We start from the raw sequence: 23,168 nt of genomic DNA on the forward strand, positions 1-23,168 counted from the left end.
AAGACCTGAGCAATGAAGAGATTAAGCACAGGATCTGCCTGGGCTGGAAAAGCGGTCGACACTGGAGGTAATCTGACCAGCCTGGGTCCCATCCAGAGCCTGAGTTTCCACTAACTGTAGAATACTGCCTCCCCATGACAGAGGCTGACATCAGGTTTCTGCCCCTCATCGTTGTCTGGGGAGAAAGTCGGACTATTCCCTGATGATGCTTTTAAGTGAAGGGCTGAAAAAAGGGACTGGGACAGAAATCTTTCTTCCTCTCTCAGAAGCTTTATTGAGATATAACCCACATAATCATACAACTCACCAATTTAAAGATGCAATTCAGTGGTCTTTAGTACATTCACACAGTTGTGCAATCATCCCACAATCAATTTGAACATTTTCATCACACCGAAAAGAAACCCCCCAGCCCTTACCAGTCACCCCCACCCCATTTCTCCATCTCCCTCAGCCCCAGGGAACAAGGGGTCTATTTCCCACCTCTATAAATCTGCCTGTTCTCGACATGTCATATAAACGGGATCACACACTATCTGGTCTCTGGGGATTGGCTTCTTTCACTTAGCATCACATTTTTGAGGGCTATCCTTTTTGCAGCTTGCAATGGGTGCTTCATTTCTGTGTGTCGCCCAGCAGTATCCCACTGTATGGACATACCAGGTTATAGTTACGCGGTCATCTGCTGAGTGGTCTCCACATCCCAGATGGTATGATCATGCTGCTGTGACCACTGGTGTGCAGTGTTGGTGTGGACACCTGTTACCATTCCCCTTGGGTATCTATCCAAGAATGGGCTTGTTAAGTCCTATGGCAACTCTGTTTACCCCTGTGAGGAACTGCCAGACTGTTTTCCAAAGTGACTGTACCATTTCCAATGTTTCTACAACCTTGCCAAGTTGAAAACATCTCTCTACTGGAAAAACTAGAGCCCTGTAGTCCTGAAAACTGCCAGCCAGCTCTGGCTCTGCTATCACTGCCTGGGTGACCTCCGGCAGGGGGTCCTGGCACCTCAGTTTCCTCAGCTGTTAAGTGGGGGACTGGAGATGGCCTCAGAACTTTCCACTGAGCCCTACGTTTATTCGTTTAGTCACATCACGTGAGACACCCTGACCAGTGGGAAGGCAGATGCTGTCAAAAGCTCAGCTTGGGGCTGACTGCACGCCTGCGTACCTGACTTCGCATTAACTCAGTTTCCACTGTACCTGAATAATCTTACACGGTGACTGGCCTGCCTGAAAAAAAAATTAACAGAATCTGCTTATGCTATTAGAAAGAAAACAGAAATGCCTTACTGGATAAAACTTCCATTTGGCAATAATGGCAGACTGGCCTTTAGGATTTTAGTTTTCCAAGTAACAGTTCAAAGACTGAAGTGGATTCAAATGATAAAAATGTTTATAAGGGATGATGTTAGATGAAAAAAGCAGGATACAAACTATGTATGCATGGTGTGTGTGTGTGTATATATATATGCATACACACACCCACAAATACACACTCACACTAATACATACACATAGATACACACAGGATAACAGCTACACAGAGAGACAATAATACTAGTTTTCTATTTGAAAGACCAAGCACCATTAACCAGTTTTCTCCTACGTGTGTCCTCAAGTGTGAAGAAGTGACCATGTGCACCAGAATCATGCAGGCCGTGTATCACAAGAGCAGTCTCAGAACTACCCAGTTGGACGTTCTGGGTGAGGCTCAAGAATCTGCAGTCAAAAAAAGAGGCACTCGAAGCTTACAAACCACTGCAAATAGCATAAGGCTTTTTCCTTTCTTTTTGACGCTTGTCTGTTTTCCACATTTTTCTACAGAGAGAATGTATTATTTTGATAACTGGCAGACAGGGAAAAAGGGAAGCTGTCTCGCTTTGTTTTGATAAAGGCAGGGGGACAGTGAAGGAGGATAAAGAGCATGCTTCTCCTCTTTCTGCTGCTCAAGTGTCCACAGAGGAGGAAAAGGACCACGTTTGTTTCCCAGTGGATTCTAGGCCTCAGAGCCTAGATCGGACCTGAGAAAGCACAGGCATTTTTCCCACTTGGTGTTCTACACCAATAACAGGCAAATGCTGAAACACCAGCCTGGGTTCTTCATTTAGTCAGGGCTAAATGCTCCGGGCTGTCATGGCTCCTTTGCCACCTCCCCGTACTCTTTGTTGGAAAAGGCCATCCTCCAGTCCTCGGACCCTGGGGCTGCAGGCTGCAGGACCCGGTAAAGGCAGGTAAAAGAAGAATGCGAGGGAAAAATAGTCAGCGAAGAGTCATACTGCTAAGGACGACAGCACATCTATCTACGTTTACTCATCCGTGGGTTCAACAACCGTGTGTGGGGTAAGAACAGGAAGCACCCCAATGTGGAGTCCTGCTCCCATCACTTACTAGCAAGCTATTTAACCCCGCTAAGTCTCAGAGTGCTTACCCATAGAACAGGGCAAAGGATAGTATTTCTTTTCATTCTGTTGTTGTAATAGATAATGTGTATCTATTACTATGGCCAGGTACCCGACTGGGGCTTGAGGGTACAGAGATAAAAAATACAACAAAACACTTCAGTTTACTACTTACAACTTCCTTTATTTTTTATGAAAAGTACAGAAATAGGTCAGTAATTCTAATTGCTTTCCAACCAAAGAATCACTTTTGAATGAATCATCTTGATAACTGAGGCATCTCAATTCTCTGCTTCAGTTGGCTGAATAAACACTGTCCCAGTGAATGCTTCTGTCTTAGGGCAGGGCAAGGACCAGCACCGAGACCTGGCTTGACCCTGGTGAATAACAAGACACTAACAACGGGAATTTAAGTTAGATTTTGCTTACATCCATTTCTATTTGTACATGCCAAGCCTACCATTTTAACAAGAGTCTGATTAGCACAGTAGAGTGAAGGACTGGGCTATGTTCCATTCAATGATATCAGCTACTAAAATGGACTGCAAAGTTCTCTTGCAATTATAAAATGCTATGTAAATGCTAACTAAAAATAGGACAATTCTCAGATATATTTAATTCCACGTGGCCAGACAATTCTTTGGTTTCACACTTTAGTACGAACACCTTTAGAAACGGAAGAAAATGCAAAAAAACAAACAAAAAAAACCCCTGTTATGCTTTAGGCAGTCTTAGTATGGCTAGCTCCCATGTTTAATCCCACTCCAGTCTGAAAGAATGTGAGCCATTTGGCTTGAGTTTAAGGCACTTTTTTGAGAATAACTTCTTAAAGATTAGTATGATTTTTTTGAGACACAACTGTGTTTTTAACTACTTGTTTCAAGCACACCAGACATAGGAAACAATGAACAGCGCATCTTAGATGGAAAGAAAAGCAATCAATACTAATAGAGAAAGCCACTAATAGAGTGGCTGTTATTAACTGCATAATAAGAGGTTAGTTGGACTGAGTTTAGCATGTTATCCTTTTGGTTCAATGCTTTCTGAGAGGCTGGACAGGGGGAAGAAAAGGAAAGGAATCAATGTGTTTTCTGAGTTTTAGTTTCTTCTGGGTAGACTATGAAAGATTATTGCATAGTCACTTCATAGGAGAGCTGTGAAGAACTCAGAATGCTTTCAAGTGTTAAAAATCCAGGTGTGGGGCGCCTGGGTGGCGCAGTCGGTTAAGCGTCCGACTTCAACCAGGTCACGATCTCACGGTCCGTGAGTTCGAGCCCCGCGTCGGGCTCTGGGCTGATGGCTCAGAGCCTGGAGCCTGTTTCCGATTCTGTGTCTCCCTCTCTCTCTGCCCCTCGCCCGTTCATGCTCTCTCTCTGTCCTAAAAATAAATAAACGTTGAAAAAAAATTTTAAAAAAAAAAAAATCCAGGTGTGGATGGACATGGACACACACACACACACACACACACACACGATTAACTACATGTTTTAATTTCCCTGAAGTCTAACATAAATATAAGAATTCTACAGATAAAAATCCTGCTTTGTGCAATAAATGTTTCTGACAAGTAGGACTGAAAAAAAATTTGTTTGCAAACTGGTTCGTATCAAACACATCAGGATGTCTTATTATTTAAAAGACCACTTCCAATTAAACAAACTAAAGATTGCTTGTTACTAAAAATATTCTCTTTCCATTGTAAACAAAGTTCTAGATCGCCGGAGATATGCACCCTTAAAACAGGGCTCACCATAGCAACATGCATGCACACAACTTAATCGGGTTCTGTGCCTTACTTCCCAACCGCCACTGGCTCTGATTCCTGTCCTCAGGCTCACCCCTAGTGGCTAGAATTTGGTGTCCCCTGATGTCCTCTGGTTTTAGAACTCAGCCCACTCCTGTACCATGGCATGAGCCTCCGTCACCCTCTTAAATCCTGACCAGAACTCTTCTCCCTCTTTCGGGCCTTGGTGTTTCTCTGCTGGACATGGTGCCTTACAGGAATCCTGTCCTCTCAGGCAGCCTCGGTGTACCTCCCTCTCCTCTCCTCTGCCCCCTCAGCTCAATTTGTTTGTTTTCTAAGTCTGAAGTTTTATGTATCTCATTTTTTTTTTTGAAGTTGAAATCGCTTAGATTTATTTATAAGGGCTCTTCTGGCCATCTGCTGAAAGGAATGAAAAAAAATCAAAACAAGAGGGAAGGAAAATCACTAAGGTCCACCATAGTCTCTAATCACCACAGACCCACTGAATCAGCAACCATGGGGGGGTGGGCCCAGCACTCTGTATTTTATAAGTCCTCCAGGTGATTTTTAAAACATTAAAGGTTAAGAACCAGTGGTCTGAAAGAAAAAGGGGCATTGGACAAATATTTTGGACAAAATGAGGCTTCTCATTCAGAATAATTAAGTCTACATTATTGACACAGAAGTATACCCAAGATATTCTGTGTAATAAAACCACAGGTATATTTCCTGTAAAAAAATCTTAGAAGTATATTTCCACATGGAAAAACTGTCTAGAAGGTTACACACCAAACTGTTAGTAGTGGTTAGCTTGGGGGAGATTCACTTGACTTTTCCTTTATGGATATCTGTATTTTTTAATCTATAAGCATATATTATTTTATAATTTTAAAAAATGGTTAATCTAGTCATCTTCCACTCCTCTCTGACAAAACTCAGAGGTAAAAATTAACTCAGTCCCCTGTAGATTTCAGTGTCTGGACTAATGAAGCTTTGTGATGCTTTAGGGAATTCTAGAGGAAGTGAGGCAGAGACAGTACTCAGTGCTCCATGACTCAAATCAGTGCTTCTATGAAAAGCTCCTGTGCCAGGAAATGACAGGTCATAAAGCCTGAGAGATTCTGTCCCTCTTAAATAGGCCAACTTAAAAAAGATATGGTGGAGTTCTGAGGGAAAGCAGAACAAACTAAAAACTTCTCTCGGAAGACGACTATTTATTTGTTGCAAAAATTATATATATAGTGTCCCATTTCCCACACACCCCCCTTAGTGATCTGACATTCATTCTGCAATTACAGTGGTCCTTCTTCAAGCTAGCTCTGGGTCCATATAGCATATGTATACGGGAAACTGGAATGGGGCTTGAAAATAAAATAGATTGGTGGAAATAATCTGGGACAAGATAAAGAGAAGATAAAAGAGGTGAGTGTGTATGCACATATCCAAGATCAAGTCTGGTCCTAACAAATATCCTTTAGCTTATGATGCATCATGGGAAAATCCTGAGGCTTCCAGGAGTTGCTCCCATGGGACCACTCAATTTTTTCACCTCTGGCAAGCTTCCCATTAGAAGCACTATATGCATCCATAAAGGACCCCAAAGCACTTTACTTGTATTATCATCATGCACAGAAGCCACTCAATGTAATCTGTACACATCCTCTTGCTTCATCACTGCCCACAAGCATGTGGGTGTGGCAGAAACAGAAAACACAGTTGTCTCCTTCAGGATAGACGTTGCCCCAGAAACCAGAGAAACTCAGTTAAAAAAAAAAAAAAAAAAAAAAAGCTTTCAGTAATCTTTAATAATTAATTAGCTCATCTTCACTTAAGGAAAACTACTCATACCACGGGTCTTTCTACTCTGAGCTAAGAAAATTGATGAAGGCTACCCCAATATTTTTCTATCAAGATCCTCTCTATCTCTGGAACCCTAACTATGCCAGAAGATAAGAGATATTACCAATGTTCCAATGCTGTCGATGCTATATGAAATTTTGCAGATTCAGGACCACAGCCACCTTTTGAAAAGCCTGTCATTGTCTGTGACTCTGCCCTGATAGTGTTTCTGATTAGAAAATCGAGGCACAATGTGATTAGAGGATAGAAAGGAGGTGAATCCCAGGGCTTGGTCTGCAGCATGACATAAAAGAAAGAGCACAGCTACTGGAGTCAGTATGAATCGCAGCTTTAAATTATACTAGATTCAGGGCAAATGGCCCTAACCTCCCTAAGCCTCAGTGTCTTTATCAATAAAATGGGAATAATAAGCTACTCTACCAGGTTGTTGCAAAAATCACAAGAATTTAAGTCAGGGGGAATAAGAAGCATTTAATGGGCAGAGAGTTTCAGTTTGGAATGATGAAGAAGTTCTGGAGATGGATGGCGGTGGTGGTGATGGTTGGACAACAATGTGAACGTACTTAATGAGACTGAACCATACAGTTAAAAATGGCTAAAGGGGTAAGTTTCATTACGTATATTGTACCACAATTTTTTTTCTTTTTTTTTTTCTTTTTTTTTTTTTAATTTTTTTTTTTTTAATGTTTATTTATTTTTGAGACAGGGAGAGACAGCATGAACGGGGGAGGGTCAGAGAGAGAGGGAGACACAGAATCTGAAACAGGCTCCAGGCTCTGAGCTGTCAGCACAAAGCCCGATGCGGGGCTCGAACTCACGGACCGTGAGATCATGACCTGAGCCGAAGTTGTACGCTTAACCGACTGAGCCACCCAGGCACCCCTGTACCACAATTTTTAAAAAAGGAATGTCAGGCTCCCAGCACAGTGTCTGGCTCCCAATGGGTACTCAAAAAATGCTAGTCTATTCACCATATGAAGAACTTTAAATTAAAAAAAAAAAAAAAAAAGGTAGGGGATACAAAACATGAAACAAAATTGTGCTCTTTTCCCTATTTAATTGTGAGAGGCTCTGACTGTCAGGAGAGCCAGCTGGCATCGATACCAAGTAGTGCCACAGTAAGTCTCCGGGTAGGAGAAGGGAGGCTGTGTTAGTCATAATCCCTCCGGCATGTTCAGTTCCCAGTCCACCCCCACCCTGGTATGGAATCTCCCAGAATATCAATCCTACAGCTCCTAACATCTTGCAAAGAAAGCTGGGAAGCTGAAACCATTTCCCAGACCAGACTCGAGGTCATGAGGACAAAGCATTCGCGGTGGCAGCTGGTTCCTGTAAGTGGCAGAGAGACAAGACGCGAGTGCTGAACACCAACTGGAAAAGTCTGGAGCCTGTTCCAGTCCCCAGCATTAAGCTGATCAGTACCTCGGATGCCTTTGGCTGAATTAAATGGGCACAAAGGACAGTAGTCTCAAAGGCCTGTTAAAGGAAGATTAAAAATGCACTTGTCTGCAGTTCAGAGAAAACAATTAATGATTATGTGTTGTAAGTCATAAAACAAAGAAGGGAGAAAACAGATGACTTATCTCTAGGCATATGAGAACAATGCTTCTGATAGGCAGACTTAATTAGATCTTGATGCGACGTTCAGATAGATGATCACTAACATCCCTAGAACTTAGCTCAAGGAGAACGAAATACTTGGAGTACCAATACCAGATCAATTCCAAAACAATACTTACTTTAGGATCTGAGCTCTTGAACTTTAACCTTTCCACCAACTCGATCATAGCCGCCTTCAGTCCGCCAGAGTCTTTGCTCTAGAAGAAAGAAAAGTCAGGGGTCATTAGACAGCGTTTTGTTGCTCTTTCAAACACAAATAGCATTTCATGGGACAATGAAATGGAAAGCAATTTTTTCTTCTTATTAGCCAAGAGAACTAAACGACTAAGGAAAGCTGCACTGTCCCTCTTCCTCTATTGGACAAAGAGGGTCGGGACATAAATTGCCCACTGACCTGAGAGAACTACTGGAATGAAAACTAAATGCAATTTGTACAGGCTGACACATTGCTTCATCTTAGGGTTCAACTGCGCCAGTGCTCACTGAGGGCTGAGGGTCTGAAAAGAGATTTTGATCTGGGATGTCCATTTTATGACTTAGTGGTTTTTATTTTGAACTTCTACATGCCAATTACAGAAGTATGCAGTATTAAATATTCTTGTAAAAATAAAAACAAAGAAAATGCCCCGAGATTTCAAATGGTATTACAGTGTGCTGTTGAGTACAGGCTTTTGAGTCAGACATGTAAGGTTTCAAATTTGGGGTCTGTCATTAACTAGTTGACTAACCTCAGATAAATTACTTTCTCAAAACCTTCTCCCCTTCTATAAATGGGGATAATAAGCAGCATTATTTTGAGACTTCACTAGAACAGTGTAAAGGTATTTGCCCAGTATGTGGCACTTAGTAAGTGCTCAATAAATGTCTATTATTATTGTTATTTCATTAGAACGATTAGAGTAACACAATCCAAGAGAAATGTTATGTAAGCCATAAATGCAAGCCACATATGTAATTTTAAGAGTTCTAGTAGCCACAGGGGTGCCTGGGTGGTTCAGTTGGTTAAGCTCAGACTTCGGCCTAGGTCATGATCTCGCGATTCATGAGTTCGAGCCCCGTGTCAGGCTCTGAGCTGACAGCTCGGAGCCTGGAGCCTGCTTCAGATTCTGTGTCTCCCTCTCTCTCTCTCTGCCCCTCCCTTGCTCATACTGTCTCTCTCTCTCTCTCAAAAATAAATAAATGTTAAAAAAAAAAAGAGTTCTAGTAGCCACAAAAATAAAGTGAACTTAATTCTAGTATATTTAACTCAGAATACCCAAAATATTATCACTGCAACATGTAATTTCAACATGAGATATTTTATACATATTTTTCATACTAAGTCTTTGAAATCTAGTGTGTATTTCACAAATGCAGCCCAATTCAATTTGGACAAGCCACATTTCAAGTCCTCAAAAACTATAGATAGCTAGTCAGTACTGTGTTGGTCAACACAGACTCAGTGAATGGACTCTACAGGCACACAGCCTGGACTCAAGTCCCAACTCTACCACTGGCTGTGTGACCCAAGGCAGCTTAGCCTCTCTACGCTTCTATTTCTTTACCTGTATAACACGAAGCTAATAACAATACTTGCTTCATGGGGTTATATCAAGATTAAATGAACTAGTATACGTTAAGGTGCTTAGAAAAGGACCTGGAACATGGTAAATGCGACAGATACATGAGACACTTTTATTATTGTTGTCTATCTGCCTCATAATGTTTTAAACTCCTTAAGGGTAAGAACTACATCCATCTCTACATCTATGCCCAGCATCAAGAAGGGTTTGAAAAAGTCTACTGAACAAATGAATGAATATGCAATCTGAAAAAAATGAATGACCTAATTATAATACATGTGTAGCACACTCTAAAATCACATAAATTAGCTTATTTTATCTCAACTCCTTTGTGAGATACAGTAGGATCATCACCCGCATTTTACCAGTGAAGAAAAGGAAGCATGAGTAAGTAAAATGACGGTCATTTTTATGGGGAAAAGGATAATAAAGAGGTACAATATAAACAAACACTACAAATATCTGTTACTCAAAATTGGTCTCAGAATCAGTGATATTTTCCAAATTTGCAGAACCAATTCCAATTCCTCTAAAACAGGAAATACTTAGTAAGACCCCTTTAAGTAGATTAAAATAGACTAAAGGCTCAATGTTTTTTCCCCTCTAACTCTCTTTCTCTTCCAAGTCTATCCAGTAAAAGCCTGGTGTAATACGACTAGACTGGTATCTGCTTTAGATGTGCTCTCTAAACACAGAGTAGTTGACATTCCCATCCTAGCTGTGGTTCTAAATTTTAATAATTTGTAGTTTTAAAACGATGGTTCACAACTCTCCAAATTTCATCACCAATTTAAATCCTTAATCTCTGTGGTCTCACAGCAGACAGTTGGGAAAAGGAATCCAGAGGTCACATACCAGAGAGTTGGGTGAGACTGAAATACCTAAAAAAGGGTTAAGTCGCCAGACACAATCCTGCTTTTATGAGATGATCAAACAATAAAGCCTGTCTGGTGATATCATTTCTCTAACCTGCTTCTCATTGGCTGAACAAGCAGGTCACTTGTCCCTGGAAAGCTCTCTTCCCCCACATCCCAGCTGCCAGCGCCCAATTTAAGCTCTTAAGCAAGAGCCCTGATATATTATGACTTCCCCCCCGGCTCTAGACAACAGAAAGGAATGCACCAAAACTGTGCCTTAAAACATTCAGAAAAGAAATGGAACGACGAAGGAATCCCTAAGAAGCAGACAGCCCCTTTGCAGGCAGACGTGCCTTGTGTGGAGAGATAAGGGAACCCTTAGCCTTCTCTCATAAAAATACAGTGTGTCAGCAGAATCCTTCCTCCTCTTCACCAAGCATCAGCAGCACTGCCTACCCAGGGGAGAGACAGAGGAAGATGCACAGATATTCTCCTTTCAGGAAATTCACCCATTCCACCCCCACCCCACTCTTTTTGAGAATTATTCTCAGAGATTAACTGGGGTCTATATTGAGCCAGCTATACTCAGCCTCCAAATGGGTGGTGAAGAAAACATGCCCCAATGGCTCCCCCCCCCCCCATAAAATAAGCAGATGGTTAGAAGGGAGAGGCTCCTCTGGGCAGACCTGCCCCCAACAGCTGCAAGGCTGGGGCAAAAGTCCAAGTGGAAGACCCTGGCCCCAGATTCACCTCGTTTCTTTCCCCACACACCAGTCCCTTCCTGCACCTGAAAAAGCCTTGTGCACAGATGTGAAAACTAGTGCACCCAAGCTCTGGGAACATCTCTCTCAAGGAGTCACCCTTGGCCACATCTGAGATCTAGTTACACACATTCAGGGGTAGAATCTAACGGCTTGATCCATCTTCGGAGGAACAGACTCAGAAAGAGGCTCTACAGGCCTCGAAAGCAGATTCAAGATACTTCATCAGATAATTCTTGAGTCCTGGATACTTGGGAGAGTAGTCACGAAGGGGATGGCGAAAGAAAGGGCCCTCTACAGCATGCTACATAGGGTAGAAACACAGGGTTATCTAGGTCTGAGGTGGCATTTGAATTTGCATGTCCCCAAAGCATAGGGTAGTATGTTTTAGTTAATCATCTGTTTGCAAAAGGTAACCAGGATAGGAAACTATACCCTCATACTTCCCTACTGTGGGGGGATAGAACTACTGCCTATGAAGCTGTGTTCTATTTGAGAAGTGGACCATAACGGTAAGAATAGGCAGGCTAATTCTAACCCTGTAGATACCTGGTTCCATAAATGGCCAGATTCTACTGTGTCACTCCTTCAGCAGGCATTTTGAGTGGCAAAGTGAGAGTCTCCTGATACTGCTCTCCTCCACCTCCATCCCACCCAATACCTTCCAAGAACACAGGAGTTCAATGTAAGCGTATCTTGTTTACACATCTCTTTCCTTCCCTGAAAGAATGTAGAACACAAAGAGACAATTGCTATGTTGTGACACCCGACTCTTAAGAGTTTGATCAATCTGTGGAGATGTAACATCCTTCAGAAAAGTCAGCTCATAGGGGTGAGTCATAATAAAACCAAAGAAAGGAAAAATGCCTTACACTGGAAGGTGTTCTTTACTCTCCAAAGCACTTTCATATGCTCTTTCATTGGCATTTCACAATAAACTTAAAAACTAGTATACTCGCACTTCACAGCCAAGAAAATGGCTCGTGGAAATCAAATGAGGAACCCAAAAATCACACGGCTCATACACTTTGTCAATGGCATTTCACAGTGACACAGTAACTAAGAGGTGCTACGTTCTCACTTTACAATGGTGAAAAAATGGTTCTGTGGAAGTCAAATGAATACCCAAATGATGCCCCCAAATCACAAAGCTAGTCAGTAGCAAAAACCAGGATCAGAATGATTCAAATGAAAAAGATTGAGATATATATATATATCACAGAAGAGATTGGTGTCAAGAATACATAAGAAAATACAAAAGGGATTCCTATAAACAAGTAAAAGTCAAATATGCCCCAGTGAAATCCAAACATAGGATAAGAACATAACAGAAATGTAGAATGGCTAATAAACATCTGAAAAGATGTAAAAGATGCTCAAACTTCTTGCAATTAAGATATTTTTTATTCATCACATTGAAAAAAGAGTTCTGGGGGTGCCTGGGTGGCTCAGTGGGTTAAGCGTCAGACTCTTGAGCTCAGCTCAGGTCATGATCTCGTGGTTCAGGAGTCAGGCCCACATTGGGCTTTGCACTGATGGCACAGGGCCTGCTTGAGAGTCTGTTTTCTTCTCTCTGCTTCTTCTCTACATGCGCACTTGCTCTCTCTCAAAATAAATAAATAAACTTTAAAAACTGATAATATGAAGCGATGAGGGGCTTTGGTGAAACTAGGAACTCTGCCATATACCTGGATTCAAGGCAAGACATAATGATTTTTTTTTTTAAAAACCTCGCAAAAGGAAACATAGTATACCTATCATTTATTTAAAAACAAACAAAACTATTACTTTTTATGGGCGCTATGTATGTATGTAAAAGACCTGAAAGAAATGACTGCAAGTGCTGGTATTGCAGAGAGTAGTAGGAAGGGTCTTACATTTAGCTAAACGTATTCCTATTGTCTATTTAAGATTTAGTATCCATAAAGGCGGGAGTGACGGAGGGAGGATAGGCCTACAGCTTAAGTACCTCTCTACATGAGTTTGCTTAAATAAATACTAGGGCACTGTTCCCCTTATACTGCAAACATATGAATCAGCAGGTACTAGAGAGGTTTCTTTACCTGGTGTTCATGTAAAGATTCCAGGGAGTTAGAAATCCCTAAAATTGTATGCAAAATTTGGAATGTACATGCACTTTTCTAGGGAAAGGGGCTTAGTTTTCCTCAGAGCACCAAAAAAGTTTAACTTTCCTAGTGCAAAGACAATTGCACACAAAGAAAGAACCCAGGTTCTAGTCCTACTTCTGCTACTAACTACAGTGTGAGCCTGGGAAAGTCATTTTATATCTTTGGGTTTCTGTTTCTCAATATGTGAATAAAGAAAATGGACCAAATCAGAATCTACAAATTTGTAGCCTGCAGCCTACAGAATTTTTTTTTTTTTTTTTTTTTTACTTTTTAGAGTGTTATCCCACATAGCATACTGGGAATTTTAAATTAGTTGCCAGCATTTAAAAATCAGGAGATAAGCTAGAATCGTGTTCTGTCGAGGACAAAACACGATCCTAGCTTCTTTGGAAAATCTAAAAGACCTGATTTATACTGGGCTTCCATTCTCACACAGCAGCAACCGGCTGAGTAAGGAGCAGCTATCTGCCTTCTACCAGGCAAGCTCTCTCCAGTTTGCCATAGTCACCCTCATTGGCTTCTCTCATTTATATTACCTTCCTGGTCCTGCTGACATCTGAAATGGCTATCCCTGGAGGCAACACTGGAAAGTTCTCTACCTCTAAGGGTCCTTGTATTTGAACACCAAAAGTTGGGAGGTCTTTCTTCACAGGGGTTGAGAACACCTCAACACATGTCCATCCAGTCACCTCCAAAATAAAAAAAAAAATGTAGCTCATTCTAATGTAAATGTCCTTTGAAAAAGTGTAAGGCCAGAAACAAAGGTGGAATACGGTAGGTGAAAGCGGCATCAGAGCAAGAAGTATCTCGACTTTTGTCTCTTGACAAGAAGTATCTCTGTAGTTTTATGGGAGTTAGTCTAGTCTAATGCCAATAACCAGCTGGACACCAAAACAACAATCTGTCAGTAGAAATGCAAATGTTAATCACTTAAACATCCTCAACGGGTTCCTAAGTATTGACTTCTGCATTACAAAAAAATCAGAAGATACCGAGTTCAGAAAGCACACTGGCTGGCTGTTTTGGTTTTTTTCTTATCCCACTGGCCTTGTGTTGGTAACATGCTTTAAAAAAAAAAAAAAAAAAATTAACCCAATTTGTTATTTTTACAAAAAGAGTTTTTTTGGGAAAAACAGTGGAAGAGGACTAAAGACAGAATATACAACAAGTCCTTCTAAGGAGTCAAATCAGAAAGCAAAGCCTTGTCAAAAGGAAATGAAGCTGAGTTTTTGTATCACCACGCCATGCATAAAAATTCTTTACTGTCTTCAACATGACTTGATTTTCCAGCTCCAAGTCCACTCCTATGTTGGGCGACCACCTTCATACAGTTGCTCAGATCCAAAATTATTTCTTGGTCTAAGGAACCCACCACCAAGTCTTTCTAAACCTAACTCTAGAACATCTGCCGCCTCCAACTACTCTTCACCGTCCACACTACTCCTCGGGCCAAGCAGTAACACCGCCCCCGTTCTCGATACCCTACCGGCCGTTCTCCACACAGACACGGTGGTGAAACTGTAAGAACACAGGCCATGTTGCTCACACCCTTTCTTAAACAGTCTATGGCACTCAATCCTCATCATGGCCTACCTCATCAAGGTAATCAGACCTTATCTGTTACTATTGTTCCTTCATCCCCTACCCTTACTCATTTATTCTCCAACCATCCTTTTTATCTTCCAGCAAGCTTATTCTGGTCCCGAGCCTCCTCACATTCTACTCCCTCCACATGAACCACTATGCCCCCAGATCTTCCCATCACTGGCTCTAACTCTACCCAAGTCACTACCCTCGAAAAACTCCTCAGTTCCTTAAATAGCCTCCCTCTCATTCCCTATCCTGGTCAGTCTCCTCTCCTTCTCCTAGTTTCTTATTCACGGTATTTATCATTATTTGAAATACTGTTTACTGTTGAACTTCCTCATGTCTGTTTTGCTCATACAATACGAGCTCCATGAGAGCAGGGACTTAGAACTACTTACTGTTAAATTCCCTGCTGTCCAAAAATACTCCACACCTGATTAAACGAATAGAGCAAAGAAAAAAATCACCATGCCACTAACTTTAAACACTACATAAAAACATCTCAATAAGTACTCTACCTCAAAGAACGGTGGTAAAAATTAAATAAGATAACGTGGGAAGCTTATAGTAAGGAACTTGACACATACTAAGTTCTCAATAAGTTTTAGTTACGGTTGTTTGTTATTATTAATTGAATAACAACATACTGAGGGACTACTAAGTACCAAGTACCAGACTCGAGAAGTGATAAATGGAAAAAAAATGACAAAATGATCTGTTATTAATCAAAATACTCTGTAAAATATCTAAGAGGAAAACTTTAGATAGAAGAGAAAGAACAGTTTTAGAATACTCAGAAAGTATTAAATGCTTTCATACAGAAGGTAAACATCAGAATGTGCTGGTACAACATTCAAGTTTAAATGTAGTAAGTGGGAATAATTAAAACGTGGGAGTAGAGGCAACAGGAGGTGGTGGAAAGAACATGTACTTTGGTATCAGACCTGGATTCAAATGCTAGTCCTTCTACTTATTAGCTAGATGACCTTCTGCAAAGCTCAAGCTCTTTGAGTATCAGTTTTCTCATCTGTAAAATGAGAACCATAATATAACTTATTGTGGGAGTTGTACCGAGATCAACTGAAATAATGAATGAAAAGCACCTGACCTAAAACCACTCAGTAACTATTATTATTATATTCTCATCTCCAGAAAGAGCCTCAAAATTCAACAGCAGACAAGAGTTTCTAGACCGCCTTAGTTTTATAACCTCAGCCAAAGATTAGCATTTTCATTCTTCGTGCACGTTAAGTCAGAGTCTACCACTCAACACAGGTTATATCCCACCAGGGTTCAGGCTGACCCAAAGAACAGAGAGGAGAGCAGAGGGGTGCCTACACTACCTCTCCCCTACTGGAGAGAAAATGGAGGCTATTTTCTAACCAGAAAGTAAAGGGTGTATTGCCTCTGCCTCCCCTCTGCTTCTATAAAAACTTCCCACAGTTCAGAATGTAAAACAGAATTTAAAGAGGACAACCAGCAAGACTTGTGAACCTAAAATTAGACCTACCAGCTGTGTTTTGGTTAGCTAGTGCATAAGGCACCAGCAGGACACTGAAACATACAGGAGCCTCTTCTCAAAGATAAGGTTTTCACCAGACTATCTTGCCACCAGAATAGAGCAGGCAGAAGGAGCAGAAGGAGAGGAGGCTGAACACTTTTCACCCAAAGAAACTTGGTGTCCAGAACTTCTACTGCTGCCAGACTAATCGGTCTGGAATTGAACTCAGAACGGAACCTTAGATGGCTTTATAATGGTAATAAGAATAAGAGCTACCAATTGCTGAGGGCTTATTATATTCCAGGCACTATGCTAGCCTCTCTACATGTACGATCTTTGTTTATTTTTCACTATAACCCAATAAGGAGAAACAATTATTATGCCCATGTTACAGACAAGGAAACCAAGACTCAGAGACGCTGAGTGAATTATCCAACACGACACAGCTAGTAAGTACTCAAACGCACAGACTGCAAAGCCAACTGATGCAAGACTGCTTGGCCCTTCATATTTATTGTCCCATTTTCCCTTAGTAACAGACCCCAGCTTTTAGCTGGACACAGCCTAGAGAAAACATCTCCCCTGCAACTAGATAAGGCCACAGGACTGAATTCTGGCCAGTGAAACATAAGCAGCAATGTATACAACTTCCAGAGGGTTTTCTTAAAATGGAGAGGCGTTCCCTTCTTCACCTTCCTGTGCCTGCTATCCTGGAACCTGGATGTGCTGGCTGGAACACCAGCAGTCAACTTGGTCCATGACAATGACTACACCCTAAAAGTAGCAGAGCAGAGCTAGAAACAGCCTAGATTCCTAATAACTTCACAGTTCCTCCATACTAGCCTTAGACTGCTTACATCCACATCCCTTTGACACAGGGAGAAATAAACATCTATCTTTTATTTTGGATTTTGCTATTATTTGGGATTCTTCCAAATTACTTCATTATTTTAGATGCAGCTGAATTAATGGAAACACTGATATACTAAATCATACAATACTGTCTCTTTCAGTTTTTCATTGACACCCTAGGACTAGATATTTCATATCATGTATTTACCAAATATTATATGTACATCTACTACTCAACAGGCACTGTGCTAGGTACTGGGAACACAAAGATAAATAACATAGAAGAGTGGCCCTAGAAGAGTTTATAACCCACATTAGACATGAAAAGATGTAACACTGATACAGTACGGTATTTAATACCACAGTAAATGTGCATAGGCTGTTGCTATGGGAACATAGAGGAGGGGTACCTAACAGTATCTAGTCTGTATTTACCTAGTAAAATCCTATCCATCCTTTCCACCTCGAATACCACCTCTGCCAAGACATCTTTCCTAATTCCATGCTTACAGATGAAATTAATTTCTCTTTTCTTTGAGCCCCCATAGCATACTATTTGTACCTCTCCTCTAACATTTACACACAAACAAGCACATGAAGACTATCTCTCCTACTAGACTATAAGCTTCCTAATGTCAAAAACTTGTCTTTATTCTCAATATACATCATACAGCTCACCAAAATGACTCAAAAATTACTCAGATAAATAAGATTAACTTAAAAATACCAGTCTTTAACAATAAGCTAACTATATGCTATAGTTTGTACACATTAAAGTGAATGTCTCCTTTAATCTTTTACTGAAGTTAAAGGGTTATCCTGCTACCTGATCAAAACTATCTAAACACATCTGAACTCAGTTTAGCACATAATGAAATGTTGAATAAGAATATGGTTATTTGGCCTACATTATGGAGAGAGCTTTAGCATATTTGAAGAATTTTTTTTTTCATTCTTGATTTATTTTGTGACATCTGAAAAGGGTATCAATATTGGTATTTTTTTTCTTTGATGCCATGTTGGCTTGATCCTGATCATAGTGATACACACACACACACACACACACACACACACACACACACACACACACACACACACCAAAAACAAAACACACATACAAAGGATTTAAGTCTCCTAGGGCCACAGTTCTGTTTCTTCCCCCATTCTCACCTCTACCCCACATATCAGGACTAAAGCTTTCAGTTCACCTATTCCTTGTATATATTCTTTCCCCTCTTCTGAGAGGTCCGTGAGCATCTGTGCTTCTTCCTGTCACATACATTTAGACTCTGGCTCTGGATATTAAAATAACCAACAGAGACAGGAATGTGAAACTGAGCTGGTCATCTCAGGCTGAACTGTTATTTCAAGCAGAAGACACAATGAGCACTGACACAGATCCACCTCTGGCTTCTCAGTCCTGGGTCGGACGCAAGGGAAGAGAAGTGGGTGCACCAGTGAATAGGCAGGGCGACTTCCATGCTACAGGCTGTAGTTAAGAGAAGCTGGTGCCACAGGCACCTAGTCCTTAATTCTCAGAGGGGTTTAAGAATTTTAAGACTACTGCATCAGCAACTTTACCCTGAAAAGCGATAATCTAAAAATATAAAATGCCCATTAACCCACTCTATTTTGTTTTCTGGTTTTGTTTGTAAAGTTTATTTATTTATTTTGAGAGAAAGAGAGGGAGAATCCCAAGCAGGCTCTGCACTGAAAGTGCAGACGCTGGGCTCGATCCCACGAACCGTGAGCTCATGATCTGAGCCAAGATCAAGTCAGACACTCAATCAACTGAGCCACCCAAACACCCCAACCCATTCTATTTTGATTGAAAGGTCAGGGAAGAGAAAAAGAGGGCATTGGATTCTTGGGAGAAAGAAAAGGAGAAGCCTGGACCTTTTCTGTGAAGAGTCAGCTGTTAAGAATCCTGGCCAAGCTCGCTCACTTTCCAACTGTAGGACTCTGAGCAAGTTATATGAACTCTCTATGACTAAGTTTCATTTTTTTTACAATAGAGATAATAATGTACCTCCAGGGTTGTTACAAGGATCAATTTAATATATATAAAGAGCTTAGAACAGTGCCTGGCACCTATTATATAACTGCCAGCTATTAATCCATTCTGTCTCCCAGACACCAACAGTGATAAGTCATCTTGATAGTGTGTACCCTTAACTCTGCGGTCTTCCTTCCCGAAACTACTAACTCCAGTCTAATCACGAGACGAACACAAGACAAATCCGAGTAAAGGACATTCTACAAAATACTTGACCATTCCCAGAGATTTTGATTTGATTTAACTGGCTGGGATAGAGCCAATCCAGGTATTTTCTAAACAATCACCTCCACAGATGATTCAGAAACGTGGCACCGAGGTAAGGAACACACTGTTTACTTTGTTGACCTCACCTTTTACTCCTTTTTCACTCCACTCTACTTCATAAGGACCTTTTGTTGTCCCTCCAATACCCCAAGTTCACCTCTACCTTAGAACCTTTGCATTCACCATTCCTTCTACCTTAACCACTCTTCTCCCGGAATTTTTTTTAATTTTTATATCACAAGGTATAATTTTCATTCTTTCATGCACAAAAAGTCCATTTCTTTAACAGGACACACTGAGATGGCTTTTTCCCTGCATTTAACCCTGCAGAAGCCCTCCAGGCTCTCTTTAATGAAGCACTGCCTTAGGGGATGTTGAATCCCCTAATAAAGTGTTGTAAAAGGGATCCCCATAAGCTCATACTCCCTCCATAGGGTAATATTTTCTCTGTGCTAACAGAACATTACAACTGCTAGAATAATGTTATTCTTCTTACTTCAAGAGCCACTATCCCTTTATGAAAATTTACATGAACCAAAGCAATCATATCTGCTACGAATCACTGAACTTTGCAAAAGCAGTACTCAATTGGTAACACAACAGAAGAGTTTCCCTAGATCTCATAAATTAAGGTCTCTGCCCAAATGTCATATGCCCACAGATGCCTTCCATGACTACCTCATCAAAATATAACCCTCTGCTGCCATGCCACTCACTCTTTGACTACTATGACTTGACAAAGATTTCATACTACATACTACCATCCAAAATTACCTCTCTTTCTCCCCAGCTAGAGAGTAAAGTCCATGAAAGCTGGGGCCCTGTCAGTCCTCTTCACTGCAGAACTCTAAGACTTATTACAGGGTCAGAAAGTACATTTTGGAGGACAGACTCATATAGGGAATCCCAGAACTACAGGCCTCTCACAAACTTTTCACAGAACGAACCACTGGGGTGGAACTGGTAGGAAGTCATTCTCTTTACCTTAATCTTAGTTTGTCTTATTCTAAACAAATAAATAAGACACTGAACCACTACACAGCTAATGCTTCATGGTTTTATTAGAAGTTAGCCCAAGGGTGCCCGGGTGGCTCAGTAGGTTAAGCATCCGACTTCAGCTCAGGTCATAATCTCATGATTTGTGGGTTCAAGCCCCACGACAGGCTTTGTGCTGACGGCTCAGAGCCTGGAGCCTGCTTCAGATTCTGTCTCCCTCTCTCTTTGCCCCTCCCCCGCTCGTGCGCATGCACTCTCTCTCTTTCTTCCTCAAAAATAAACATCAAGGGGTGCCTGGGTGGCTCAGTCAGTTAAGCATCTGACTTCAGCCCAGGTCATGACCTCAGGGTTTGTGAGTTCAAGCCCTGCATCAGGCTCTGTGCTAACAGCTCGGAGCCTGAAGCCTGCTTCAGATTCTGTGTCTCCTCCTCTCTCTCTGTCCCTCCCATGCTCATGCTCTGTCTCTCAATAATAAATAAACGTATGTATAAATAAATAAATAAAATATTAAAAATTAAAAAAAGGATATCCCAAATCTTTCAGAGAATTAAAAATAACATAGACAGGTCCATTTCAGCAGACCTTCAAGCTTCTGCCTCCCTACCAGAGCTGCTTCTTATGAGCTGACTGGAGAGCCGGAGTCAGGCACCATTGTAGGATGTAGCAGTGACCTACCTCCAACTCCAGGCCTTCCAGAGCCGCAGCTGTTCTGAGCATATGCGTATATCCTTCTAACCTTCCACTACTAGTGCCCCTTCACCAGCTCTTCTCTGCAGTTGTTCCCAATGTCACTTAACCCAACATTCTTCTCCCCAAATACCCATCTTAAAGACACACTCAAGGGCAGAGGGTGTGGCTTCAAATCCTTTGATCTATCCATAATAAAGCCATATTAAGAATTCTAGGGGCGCCTGGGTGGTTCGGTCGGTTAAGCATCCGACTTCGGCTCAGGTCATGATCCCACAGTTCGTGAGTTTGGGCCCCGCGTCGGGCTCTGTGCTGACAGCTCAGAGCCTGGACCCTGCTTCACATTCTGTGTCTCCCTCTCTCTCTGCCCCTTCCCTGCTCATGCTGTGTCTCTCTCTGTCTCAAAAATAAATAAACATTTAAAAAAAAAATTAAAAAAAAAAAAAGAATTCTACAGATGCTCGTAAGCACTTGCTGAACTCTGCACCACTTGTCTCAGCCATTTTATAACTTACCTTTTCCTCAGTGATCCTCGAGTGAGCTAGACATGTACTGTTCAAGTCACAGGACATAACCCATTAATGTGCAATACAATCAACTTAGCAGGAGAATCCAGAACAGAACAAAAACAGAAAACATCATATCTGGTAAGCCATACATGTTCCATTTGAGTTAAAGGAGTGTGTATGTACGTGTGTCTAAGCAAGGTTACGTACAAAGCACACTTCCCCTACTGTAAGTTGTGTTCAATTTTTTAAACTACTGGTCTAGAATTCTGAGTATATCTAATTGTACTTCTTTGTTTAACAAAAATGATTCATTAACGTAGCTATGAATGCAAATCCCCTTGACAATATAAGAATTTTCATGTGACTAAATCCATAAGCCAGATCGAGTTCCTTTGTCAGACCCAATGACCCATTTTCAGGGCCAGAAATTATGGTAAGAGAAACCCGCATATCTGGACGAGATGTTATGACCCAGATGAGAGATCATAATTTGGGCTGTGTAACTAACTATATTTCTATGATAAAGCTGGAACACATGTTCAATTCAAATTTGGACCCACAAAATTCTTTGAAGACAGAATCCTCTGGATCCAAATGGAAATAAATACAGCATAGGAGAAAAGGCAGGACTTTAAAAATCACTTCAGGGACTAGGTGTTAAATCTTGTCCCTTCAAAGTGTTCACTTTAGTTCTTTTGGCCTAGCCTTCCAATAACCTCTCCTCAGTCCCCTCTTGCTTGACAACCGCCTTGGTTCTCTGCCTATTCTTAAGTTTGCTTTCCTCTAAGTGTCAGCAACCCTTGGCAACAATTTGGCCTTCTACCACCAACACCAGACACTCACAGCCTGGCTAGGCATGAAGCTACCAAAACATAAATTATACAAACTCCTCTCAACTCAGGATGTATATTTCACTACATTCCTTATATTAATAATAAAAATAGCAGCTAACATTTGCTGAGAACTTACAATGTGTTAAGCATTGTTAAAGTGTCTTATCACAAGCTAAACCATTTTATTCACATCAAAATCATATTTTATTTTTAAAAATGTTTTAACGTTTATTTATTTCTGAGAGAGAGACAGAGTGTAAGCGGGGGAGGGGCAAAGAGAGAGGGAGACACAGAATCCCAAGCAGGCTCCAGGCTCTGAGCTGTCAGCACACAGGGCTCGAGCTCACGGACTGCAAGATCATGATGTGAGCTGAAGTCAGACGCTTAACCGACTGAGCCATCCAGGTGCCCCCAAATCCGATTTTACTTTATTTCATAACTTTATACCCATTTTAGAGATACAGAAGTATAGCCAAACTGTTACACAGCTTGCCCAATGTCAAAAAGCAAGCAGCAAAGCTAATTTCTGTCCCTCTCTAATCCTGCACTGTTTTATATTTTTCTTGCAACACTTATTACATGTATATTTGCTTATCTGTTTTTCTCTATTTTCTTAGCTGCAACAGATATAGGGACTTTTTCCACCGCTCACTGCTATATCCCCAATACTTAGAAAGCACCTGTCCTTGGCCTATACTCCATAAATACTCGCTGAATGGATGAATGCAGAACATGGATCCTGTTCTCGCACCATCATCATGCAGTGCTACTTTTATAATATTTTTTTAATGTTTATTTATTTTTAACAGAGGGAGACGAAGAGAGAGAGAGAGAGAGAGAGAGAGAGAGAGAGAGACAGAGCATGAGTGGGGGAGGGGCAGAAAGCGAGGGAGACACAGAATTTCAAGCGGGCTCCAGGCTCCTAGCTGTCTGCACAGAGCCC

At 41.2% G+C, this 23,168-nt stretch overlaps 1 protein-coding gene across 3 annotated transcripts in view; it reads right to left on the minus strand.

The window, feature by feature from the left end:
* Positions 1–23,168, minus strand: part of TRIM44 (tripartite motif containing 44) — a 110,797-nt gene that overhangs the window by 80,342 nt on the left and 7,287 nt on the right. For 2 of the 3 annotated variants that reach the window (XR_005796894.1, XM_040495440.1), the window contains exon 2: positions 7,748–7,825. Coding sequence is in view for 2 of the 3 variants with exons in the window: in XM_040495440.1 (XP_040351374.1) it covers positions 7,748–7,825 (78 nt within the window). In the remaining variant the exon portion in view is untranslated. Of the gene's footprint in view, positions 1–2,567; positions 2,800–7,747; positions 7,826–23,168 lie in introns of those variants that run through there. The other variant, XM_040495441.1, reaches the window with a different exon arrangement.

Source organism: Herpailurus yagouaroundi, unplaced genomic scaffold (assembly GCF_014898765.1).
Source record: "Herpailurus yagouaroundi ecotype Mexico unplaced genomic scaffold, PumYag 187, whole genome shotgun sequence".
Lineage (NCBI taxonomy): Eukaryota > Metazoa > Chordata > Mammalia > Carnivora > Felidae > Herpailurus > Herpailurus yagouaroundi.